The sequence below is a fragment of the Oryx dammah genome, unplaced genomic scaffold (genome assembly GCF_014754425.2).
Source record: "Oryx dammah isolate SB20612 unplaced genomic scaffold, SCBI_Odam_1.1 HiC_scaffold_17, whole genome shotgun sequence".
NCBI lineage: Eukaryota > Metazoa > Chordata > Mammalia > Artiodactyla > Bovidae > Oryx > Oryx dammah.
Window position 1 is genome coordinate 77,273,171 of NW_024070201.1, and position 11,815 is coordinate 77,284,985.

At 40.8% G+C, this 11,815-nt stretch overlaps 1 protein-coding gene across 1 annotated transcript; it reads left to right on the plus strand.

Moving 5' to 3' along the window:
* The first annotated feature begins 2,081 nt into the window (after positions 1-2,081).
* LOC120877062 (olfactory receptor 5AK2-like) lies at positions 2,082-3,023 on the plus strand. Its single transcript, XM_040259363.1, has one exon. The coding sequence runs from the start codon at positions 2,082-2,084 to the stop codon at positions 3,021-3,023; it is 942 nt and encodes a 313-aa protein (XP_040115297.1).
* The last annotated feature ends 8,792 nt before the right edge of the window (positions 3,024-11,815 follow it).

Below are 11,815 nucleotides of genomic sequence, written 5' to 3' on the forward strand. Positions count from 1 at the left end.
GATTGGCTCTTTTTCTCTTAGCATAATGCTTTTGGCATTCATCCAGTTGTTTGAGAGTGTCAACAATCCGCGTCTCTTTATTGATGAGCAATATTTCACAGTATGGATGTACCACCGTTTCTTTAACCAGTCACCTATTGGAGGACACTTTGGTTGTTTACAGTTTGGGGTTATTACAAATGAAGCTGTTATGAAACAATTTTTTGGTATCCTCACTCTTATTTTAGCCACTCCAGTGGATGTGTAGTGATATCTCATTGTATTCTACATTGGCATTTTCCTGTTGTCTGCTGATATTGCACATCTTTTCATGTGCTCACCTATCTGTTGTAGCCCTCTTTGGTGAATCACCTACGTCATTACCCACTTTTACTTTGTTTTGTTATTTTTTAATGTTGAGATTGACAGTTTTTTATACGCTCTAGAAATGAGTCTTTTGTCAAAAACATTTTATCCGTTTGAGTGAATGTGGAAACCTTATTTCCCTTTGCATCTCTTTACTCTCTCTATTTGGAATGTATTAATACTTGCCATAAATATTCCTTCCACATACATTGAGAACCACATTATACAGGGTCAAAGTTTTTATTTTAGCTATCAAACATAGTTTATAAAACTGAAGAGAAGGTAAGTCTACCGTGTTTATCCATATCTTTGCTTTCCATGCTCTCTCTCATCTCTTTATATTCCAAGATTCTTCCTTTTAATTCAATTAAAAGAAAGAGTTAAGTGGATAGGAAAACATGATGGAACTATATGCTCTGTATCATTTCAAAGAAATGATATATGTTTGTTTAAAGAAAGGGGAAATTTTAGTGTGAAAACACTAATCAAAGCATTGAAAGGGTGGCTATATTGATATCACACAAAGTAGACTTTACAGCAAAGAAAACTGCCAAGGACAGTGAGAGATGTTATGTTGCGGTAACCGAGCAAGAGCAATGGCAATCCTAAAGGCACAGGCGCCAAACTGGTTTGTCAGCAACTACTTCCAGAGTAAACACATCGCAATTATTCAAAAGAAAAATAAACCAAAGAAAGCGTGGATGTTTAACTTCTTTTTGATCCTAGCTGTGTGTTTTAGCTCTTTGAATCAGAGAGGCATACTAAAGAAAAATAAATAAATGCAGCATCTACATTTTCCTACATCTCATAAATCTCTTTATTCATTGATCCCCTCACTCACTCATTTATTCATGTATCCAGTTAACCACTGTTTGTAGAGGTAGGAACTTTCCCTAACAGCTCTGTTCCTACAATCTATGGGAAATACAGAAACAGCTCTGGAACCTACAATCTATGGGAAAATAGAAATCAAGCAAAGATGTAGAAATAATCTTACAGATAATTACTAAAACTGATATAGATCCTAAGGAACAAGACCCATGGCAGGAGGAAATGATACATTTGTGTGAAAACAATCCTGGAGGAAGAGTCATTCAAACTGAGACCACCGGGAAAGTAAGAGCTGGCAGTGGAAATGCTGATAGAAATAGAAAATGGACCGCAGAGTATTTAAGGCAGGAAGAGGAATGTGCCAGGCCGGAGGAGTCAAAAATTGAGGAGAGCAGGAACAAGAGGAGTTGGGGGTGCTGGGTGCTTAATAGCAAGGAAACGAGAGATGTGAGATGCGGACAGGGAGGAAAGTGGAGCGAAACTGCACAGAAGTCTACAGATGCATCAAGAATTTTGGATAAAAGAGTCTGTCTTTTGGTATATAGTAGTCTTTTAATAAAATTATATGGTGAGTAAAAGGAAGCAAAAATAAATAAAAATGTTTCTATATGATCTTTCTAAGACATATTTATGAACCAGAAGCTGAGAACACAGCTTCGGGTCCATGGCCGTTTCCCAAAATGGTGTGTCAACTTCTTGAAGTCAAGGAGCTAGCTTCGGCCACCTGTTTGTTAGCCTTTAAAGTCCAAGTAAATTATGCCACAGGAAATATGCTTTGATTCCACTGAAAAACCAAGCATTATGGCATTTCCAATTCCAGAATTAGTCTAAGAATCACAATGGCCTTCTCTTTCTCTGTTCTTCTTTCTTTGCCACTTTTCAACTGATATTTAATTTTGCCAGCCATGGAGCAGAACAATGGCACTGAAGTGACTGAATTCCTTCTGCTGGGATTCGCTGGTCAACCCAAGTCTTGGCGTGTCCTCTTCACAGTATTTCTAGTGATCTATGTGGCCACCCTGGTGGATAACATTGGCATGATCCTCCTCATCAAGACTGACTCTTCCCTTCACACCCCCATGTACTTTTTCCTCCAAAACTTGGCTTTTGTTGATCTTTGTTATGCCTCTGCTATCACACCCAAAATGTTGCAGAATTTTGTGGGCACAAAACAATCCATCTCATTTGTGGGATGTATGGTGCAGTTACTGGTCTATGGGGCTTTTGTAACAAGTGACAGCTACATTCTGGCGGCGATGGCAGTGGACCGTTATGTGGCCATCTGCGACCCTCTCCACTACCCAGCACTCATGTCCCGGAGGGTCTGCATTCAACTCTTGATTGGTTCATACTTCATGGGTTTCCTAAATGCCTCTGTAAATGTAGGTTTTACTTTCTCACTGGACTTTTGCAAATCCAATGAAATTAACCACTTTTTCTGTGATGAGCCCCCAATTCTGGCCCTCTCGTGCTCCGACATTTATTTCAACGTCATGGTGCTAGCAGCCTTTGTGGGGTTTGACTTGACGTTCACCGTGTCGGTCGTCATCTTTTCCTACATGTTCATCCTGGCTGCCATCCTGAAGATCTCTTCTGCTGCAGGGAGGAGGAAAGCCTTCTCCACCTGCGCCTCCCACCTGACCGCTGTCACCATCTTCTGTGGGACGCTCTCGTACATGTATCTGCACCATCACACCGCAGAGTCTCAAGAGCAAGAAAAAATGGCTTCTGTGTTTTATGGGGTTATGATCCCCATGTTAAACCCCCTCATCTACAGCCTGAGGAACCAAGACGTGAGACAAGCCCTGAAAGGGATAGGAAAAAAATACTTCAGGTTTAGTCCTTGATTTCTGGTGCTCTACACCACACGAACAGTGCCAGTTTTTAAGAAATCAAAACAAAGAGCCAAACAACATAAAGTTGCTCAACTTATTAACATGGAACTGAAATTTAAAGTAACAGTAAGATAGCCGCCTTACCCCAATATGACTGGCAAAAATTGAAAAAGAATAACAATGCCTATTAATCGCTATGATGTAAGGAAAAAGGATGCTCCCACATACCATTATCTCACCACAGTTTCCTGCCAATTTCTGCCCTGGGAGTAATTTCTCCTTCCATTAAACCCATATGCTTCTCTTGTATCAATAAATATTATTTATTTATCACTTCCTATCTAAATTATTTATGAAATATAAGATCTTCACTGTCATTTATCAGCAGTTGAAATACACTTTCTTTCATGACTTTTTAACATCTGATATACAGCCTTAGACGTAGTAGGTAGTCTATGAATATTGAATGGACGAATGGATGGATGAATGATGATTTTAAAAAATATACTATGAACGGCTTTCTACTGGAATTTATGTGAGGATATAGCCTACCCTTATGGTCTCTAAATAGCGGTCTGTGGCTAGCAGCATTCAAATGACCAGGAAAAGCTTTTAAAGTGTCAATTACTACACCCCAGTCATAGAGGTATCAATTCAGTAATATCAGATGGAGCACAATATCTTTAAGTATCTACATATAAAGACTTGTAGATACTAGAATTGTAGATGCTTTAATTGCATGTTCCACTAGAAAGTTCCCCTTATCCAAGGTAAGGAGCAGCGGCTGCGCTTTGCTGGAGCAGCCGTGAAGAGATACCCCACACGCAAGGTAAGAGAAACACAAGTAAGATGGTAGGTGTTGCAAGAGGGCATCAGAAGGCAGACACACTGAAACCATACTCACAGAAAACTAGTCAATCTAATCACACTAGGACCACAGCCTTGTCTAACTCAATGAAACCAAGCCATGCCTGTGGGGCAACCCAAGATGGGCGGGTCATGGTGGAGAGGTCTGACAGAATGTGGTCCACTGGAGAAGGGAATGGCAAACCACTTCAGTATTCTTGCCTTCAGAACCCCAGGAACAGTATGAAAAGGCAAAAAGATAGGATACTGAAAGAGGAACTCCCCAGGTCAGTAGGTGCCCAATATGCTACTGGAGATCAGTGGAGAAGTAACTCCAGAAAGAATGAAGGGATGGAGCCAAAGCAAAAACAATACCCAGCTGTGGATATGACTGGTGATAGAAGCAAGCTCTGATGCTGTGAAGAGCAATATTGCATAGGAACCTGGAATGTCAGGTCCATGAATCAAGGCAAATTGGAAGTGGTCAAACAAGAGATGGCAAGAGTGAACATTAACATTCTAGGAATCAGCGAACTAAAATGGACTGCAATGGGTGAATTTCACTCAGATGACCATTATATCTACTACTATGGGCAGGAATCCCTCAGAAGAAATGGAGTAGCCATCATGGTCAACAAAAGAGTCTGAAATGCAGTACTTGGATGCAATCTCAAAAACGACAGAATGATCTCTGTTCATCCCCAAGGCAAACCTTTCAATATCACAGTTATCCAAGTCTATGCCCCAACCAGTAACGCTGAAGAAGCTGAAGTTGAATGGTTTTATGAAGACCTACAAGACCTTTTAGAACTAACACCAAAAAAAGATGTCCTTTTCATTATAGGGGACTGGAATGCAAAAGTAGGAAGGCAAGAAACACCTGGAGTAATAGGCAAATTTGGCCTTTGAATGCAGAATGAAGCAGGGCAAAGACTAATAGAGTTTTGCCAAGAAAATGTAATGGTCATAGCAAACACCCTCTTCCAACAACACAAGAGAAGACTCTACACATGGACATCACCAGATGGTCAACACAGAAATCAGACTGATTATATTCTTTGCAGCCAAAGATGGAGAAGCTCTATACAGTCAACAAAAACAAGACCAGGAGCTGACTGTGGCTCAGATCATGAACTCCTTATTGCCAAATTCAGACTCAAATTGAAGAAAGTAGGGAAAACCGCTAGACCATTCAGGTATGACCTCAATCAAATCCCTTATGATTATACAGTGGAAGTGAGAAATAGATTTAAGGGCCTAGATCTGATAGATAGAGTGCCTGATGAACTATAGAATGAGGTTTGTGACATTGTACAGGACACAGGGATCAAGACCATCCCCATGGAAAAGAAATGCAAAAAACCAAAATGGCTATCTGGGGAGGCCTTATAAATAGCTGTGAAAAGAAGAGAGGCAAAAAGCAAAGGAGAAAAGGAAAGATATAAGCATCTGAATGTAGAGTTCCAAAGAATAGCAAAAATAGATAAGAAAGCCTTCTTCAGTGATCAATGCAAAGAAATAGAGGAAAACAACAGAATGGGAAAGACTAGAGATCTCTTCAAGAAAATTAGAGATACCAAGGGAACATGTCATGCAAAGATGGGCTCGATAAGGACAGAAATGGTATGGACCTAACAGAAGAAGAAGATATTAAGAAGAGGTGGCAAGAATACACAGAAGAACTGTACAAAAAAGATCTTCATAACCCAGATAATCATGATGGTGTGATCACTCATCTAGAGCCAGACATCCTGGAATGTGAAAGTCAAGTGGGCCTTGGAAAGCATCGCTACGAACAAAGCTAGTGGAGGTGATGGAATTCCAGTTGAGCTGTTTCAAATCCTGAAAGATGATGCTGTGAAAGGGCTGCACTCAATATGCCTGAAAATTTGGAAAACTCAGCAGTGGCCACAGGACTGGAAAAGGTCAGTTTTCATTCCAATCCCAAAGAAAGGCAATGCCAAAGAATGCTCAAACTACCGCACAATTGCACTCATCTCACATGCTAGTAAAGTAATGCTCAAAATTCTCCAAGCCAGGCTTCAGCAATACGTGAACTGTGAACTTCCTGATATTCAAGCTGGTTTTAGAAAAGGCATAGGAACCAGAGGTCAAATTGCCAACATCCACTGGATCATGGAAAAAGCAAGAGAGTTCCAGAAAAACATCTATTTCTGCTTTATTGACTATGCCAAAGCCTTTGACTGTGTGGATCACAAGAAACTGTGGAAAATTCTGAAAGAGATGGGAATACCAGACCACCTGACCTGCCTCTTGAGAAATCTGTATGCAGGTCAGGAAGCAACAGTTAGAACTGGACATGGAACAACAGACTGGTTCCAAATAGGAAAAGGAGTACGTCAAGGCTGTATATTGTCACCCTGCTTATTTAACTTATATGCAGAGTACATCATGAGAAACGCTGGGCTGGAAGAAACACAAGCTGGAATCAAGATTGCCGGGAGAAATATCAATAACCTCAGATATGCAGATGACACCACCCTTATGGCAGAAAGTGAAGAGGAGCTGAAAAGCCTCTTAATGAAAGTGAAAGTGGAGAGTGAAAATTTGGCCTAAAGCTCAACATTCAGAAAACGAAGATCATGGCATCTGGTCCCATCACTTCATGGGAAATAGATGGGGAAACTGGAAACAGTGTCAGACTTAATTTTTTTGGGCTCCAAAATCACTGCAGATGGTGACTGCAGCCATGAAATTAAAAGACGCTTACTCCTTTGAAGAAAAGTTATGACCAACCTAGATAGCATATTGAAAAGCAGAGACATTACTTTGCCGACTAAGGTCCGTCTAGTCAAGGCTATGGTTTTTCCTGTGGTCATATATGGATGTGAGATTTGGACTGTGAAGAAGGCTGAGCACCAAAGAATTGATGGTTTTGAACTGTGGTGTTGGAGGAGACTCTTGAGAGTCCCTTGGACTGCAAGGAGATCCAACCAGTCCATTCTGAAGGAGATCAACCCTGGGATTTCTTTGGAAGGAATGATGCTAAAGGTGAAACTCCAGTACTTTGGCCACCTCATGAGAAGAGTTGACTCATTGGAAAAGACTCTGATGCTGGGAGGGATTGGGGGCAGGAGGAGAAGGGGACGACCGAGGATGAGATGGCTGGATGGCATCACGAACTCGACGGCATGGGTCTGAGTGAACTCTGGGAGTTGGTGATGGACAGGGAGGCCTGGCGTGCTGCGATTCACGGGGTCGCAAAGAGTCGAATATGACTGAGCAACTGAACTGAACTGAACTGAACTAGAAAGCAGTTTTTTTTTTCTTTTTTTCTTTTTTTATTTAAATTTATTTATTTTAATTTAAGAGGACAGGATTTAGAATCTTTTGGAATGTGGTCTGTGTCCCAACCATGCTGTTCCCCACAAGTGTTTTTGTTTTTTGGAATTTAACTGATTTTTCAACCCTTCTTTCTCCTAGTAACACATATCTCATGAGATTTTTCAATGTGCTTGTTTGCTTCTTTGTTAAGAACAGAAAAGATAATGCATAGAAATTGTAGTTCCTGGCACTCATAAATTCTAGATAAATGTTCAAAGTAATAAGTGGTGTGTGTGTGTGTGTGTGTGTGTGTGTGTGTGTGTGTGTGTGTTCAGTTGCTCAGTTATGTCTGGCTCTTTGCAGTCCTATAGCTTATAGCCCACCAGGTTCCTCTGTCCATGGAATTTTCCAGGCAAGAATATTGGAATGGGTTGCCATTTCCTACTCCAATGAGTAGTAACAAGGACTTTCAACATGGGTATGACAGATATTACAAGAACAACTCATCACACACACACACACACACACACACACACACACACACACTCAGAGTCGATAAGAACTCTCTGAAGTTTTGCAACATGAAAACTTTCCCCTCTGGGAAACTCCTCTCTCCTTCAGCAGAAAACTAATTAATAAAGGGTTTTTCCTTTGATCCTGTCTCAGCACCTGTAGTTACAGACACTAACGGAACCAGTAGTAATCTCATAGACTTTAGCTATGAACTCTCTCTATGGGGAATTCATCTGGTGGGTAGCCAGCCTGCCCTAGTCTGGGAAGAAAATCTAAAAACAGGTTGCATGTTTCCTATTTAGCTTTGCATAATTCTGGAATATGAGGATGAGAGTAAACTCTGTAGGATTAGTGCCAATATGCTAGCATAATTAACCCTTAGGGTTAAGAGCCATCTTATCATCAGCAAAAGAAACTATAAATGGAGAGAGAAAATCACTAATGGCATGGATAAATCATGGAATAGCCCTGAAGATGACAACTAGAATATTAGCTAAAAATGTTCCCCACTGAACATAAACAACCCACACAAAATGTGAGCAATAAAGACACAAGGCCATGACTGAGATGGGCCAAGACAGAAAAAAAGGCCAGCCTGTGAGTTTGTCTGAAATGAGTGAGATAAGCACTCTTAGCAGCCAGAAAAACAGATAAACATTCCCCTTTTCCAAATGAAACGAGTAAATGCTCCTTCTTTACTCACTTTAATTTTCTCACCTCTTAGGTAAAATTACCAAAATATTCAATCACTGAATTCCTAAAAATAACTTCCTAAAGCCTTCTTAGACTCACCCAGCACAGGCCTAAATCCTGCAAGAGGCCTTCCCAGGCTCCTCTAGTCCAGCACTCTGGTCCCTCCAGGGACCCTGTATGTGCTTCTGCTGCTTGTTGGCCAGTGGGCATAGACAGTGTGGACTGTGGCAGGCGCATCTACTATTTCTCTTGAACTTTACTTCTGCTCTTATCTGTTTTTGTTGCAAAAAGAAATTAATATGTGTCCATTTTTTTTAATTGGAGGTGAATTGCTTTACAATATCGTGTTGGTTTCTGCCGTATGGCTTCCCTAGTGGCTCTGTAGGTAAAGAGTTTGCCTGCAATGCGGGAGACCTGGGTTCAAGCCCTGGGTTGGGAAGATCCCCTGGAGAAGGGCATGGCAACCCACTCCAGTATTCTTTTTTTTTTTTGTCTAAAAAAATGTAGTCACTTTTATAGAGGTATGATTTACATTCAGTAAAATGTGTACTTTGTACAAGTCAGTAATTCATGAGAAATGTATATTATTATGTGACCACCACCCAAATCAAAACATAAAATTGACATCACCCCAAAAAATTCCTTCCTGGTCCATTACAGTTAATCCTTTCTTATATGCATATCCCCAGACATCCTCTGATTCCCTCCATCACAGTTTGCTTTCTCTAGACTTTTTTTTATCTTAATTGGAGTCTAATTACTTTACAATATTGTGGTGGTTTTTGCCATACATTCACATGAATCAGCCATGGGCGTACATGTGTGCCCCATCCTGAGCCCCCCTCCCACCTCCCTCCCCATCTCATCCCTCAGGGTAATCCCAGTGCACCAGCCCTGAGCACCCTGACTCATATATTGGACCTGGACTGTGGGAGAAGGCAAGGGTGGGATGATTTGAGAGAATAGCATTGAAACATGTATATTATCATATGTGAAATAAATCACCAGTCCAGTGTTCTTGCCTAGAGAATTCCATGGACAGAGGAGCCTGGTGGGCTACAGTCCATGGGGTCACAAAGAGTCAGACATGACTGAGTGACTAACTTTAACTTTCTGCCATACAACACAAATTAGTCATAACTATATGTATATATACCCCCTCCAACTTGAGCCCACCTCAGACTCCCCATCCCATCCCTCTAGGTCATCACAGAGTGCCAGGCTGGGCTCCCTGTGTTATATAGCAGATTTCCAATGGCTATTTTTCATTATTTTTAAATACAAGTGGTTAAAAAAAAAAGTTGTATTTAAAAGTTTTTTCAAAGTTAAAAAACCTTAGCCCTACTTCCAGCTCATCAACTTACTTAAATTGTTCATATACCCTTCCAGATGGTGTTCTCCTCATGTAAACACACACACAGAAATTTTTAAATTAAAAATCAGCTCACACTCCACTTGTTTTTCAGCAAAATGCTTTACTCACTTAACAATATGTCATTAACATTTTCCCCAAGAATAATATAGATCTCTGTCATTCTTATTATGGAGAAGACAATGGCACCCCACTCCAGTATTCTTGCCTGGAAAATCCCATGGATGGAGGAGCCTGGTAGGCTGCAGTCCACGGAGTTGCTAGGAGTTGGACACAACTGAATGACTTCACTTTCACTTTTCACTTTCATGCATTGGAGAAGGAAATGGCAGCCCACTCCAGTATTCTTGCCTGGAGAATCCCAGGGACAGAGGAGCCTGGTGGGCTACCGTCTATGGGATCGCACAGAGTCGGACACGACTGAAGCAGCTTAGCAGCAGCAGCAGCAGCATTCTTATTAGGTGTTTCATGAAGGTACAAACTATGAATTAGCTCTGATTTGTTTCAGTATCACCCTATCTATTGCCATTTTTTTGCTGTTTAAAAAAAAAAACTGTAATGCATAGAATCTTTGTGTTTCCAGTAAACTTTTTCCACCTTATTTTATCAAATAACGTTGTCAATCTGAGGTTGAAGGAACTTAGAGGTCTATTAAACCACGTAACGTTCTAAGATTCAAATCTAGATTTTTCCAGCTTCAAAGCCTATCCATTTTTCATTGCAGGTAGTATAAGATAAAGCCTCAAAGTTGCTTTAAAGACAATCTAATAGGATGCAATATAATTTGGACAATTTTAGAACATAGGTTTTATTCATCCAGTTAAAAGTCCCTTCCAAAACTCCCACTTCTGCTTGACATAGACTAACAGGAACTAGATTTATCCTCCTGCCAGAAACAAGAAAAGCTGGACAAAATATATGAAATACTAGTTTGCAAGACACTTCACATCAGGCAGTAAAGGACAGTGGTTCCTGAGAAGCTAAAAACAAATAAGCCCTAAAATTTCCCCAGCTCTCTGTTTTAAGTTCTTAGACCACAGTGCAGCAAGGGAAGACTCAGGAAATGTTTAGTGGACTTCCTAAAGGAAATGGAGCTAAAAATTTGGAGAGGGCAAGGCAACTAAAGTTTGCATAATAGAATGCTGAAGACAGTGAGTTGTACAGAGAAAAACCCCAAGATCTGCAGAAGATCCTTCCTCAGTTACTTGTGAAAGTGCAAGTGTTACTTGCTCAGTCGTGTCCAACTCTGCAACCCCAGGGACTGTAGCCCCCCAAGTTCCTCAGTCCATGGAATTCTCCAGGCAAGAACACTGGAGTGGGTAGCCATTCCCTTCTCCAGGGGATCTTCCTGACTCAGGATTAAACCCATATCCCCTACAATGCTGGTGGATTCTTTACCACTTGAGCCACCAGGGAAGACCATCCGTTACTTAGCTGAGTACTAATCGGTACACGCACGAGGAAATAATTTGAGGGAGGGAAAGAAATACTGAGTAGATTATAGATAACAGTGCTTGGTGCTCACACAAGGCTGGGAATGCCGTCTGTTCCCACCACCCGAATGAGAGAATCTCAAGATCCATGATGCACTGCATTGGGCAGCACACACAGAAAGGACTTGCCTCAGTAGCCCTAAAATAACCCCTGCTCCTGTTACAACTAGCAAATCTGCCAAGCAAGACTCAGACGGAGCCAGCAATTTCCAAGTAACTTAATGGTGCTCCAGAGCAAAGCTCAAGAATATTTATAAGTATATAAAGTTTTATACATATATACTTTATTATATAGTACATTTTATACTTATACCATATAAGTATATGAAAATACCTACAAACAGATGAGATTTTATATATATACTTTATTATTGAAGGAAGTTAATATGGCCATGATAGGGAAGTGGAGGTGTGTCTGCAAACAGGACTCTCTGCTAGGGTGGAACATGCTTGCAAACAAGGTGTTCTGCCAAGGAGTCTGGACACAGCCTTGAGTTTAATGGTCCCTTGCAAACGAGGGAACATTTCTTTTTTGTGATAAGGAGGAAAAAGGGCTCTGGACAGACTCTGCAGTAAACAGGAATTTCACTCCCTTTTGTTGT

Coding starts and splice junctions, on each gene's coding strand:
- LOC120877062 (XM_040259363.1), top strand. CDS start 2,082: ATGGAGCAGAACAATGGCACTGAAGTGACTGAATTCCTTCTGCTGGGA.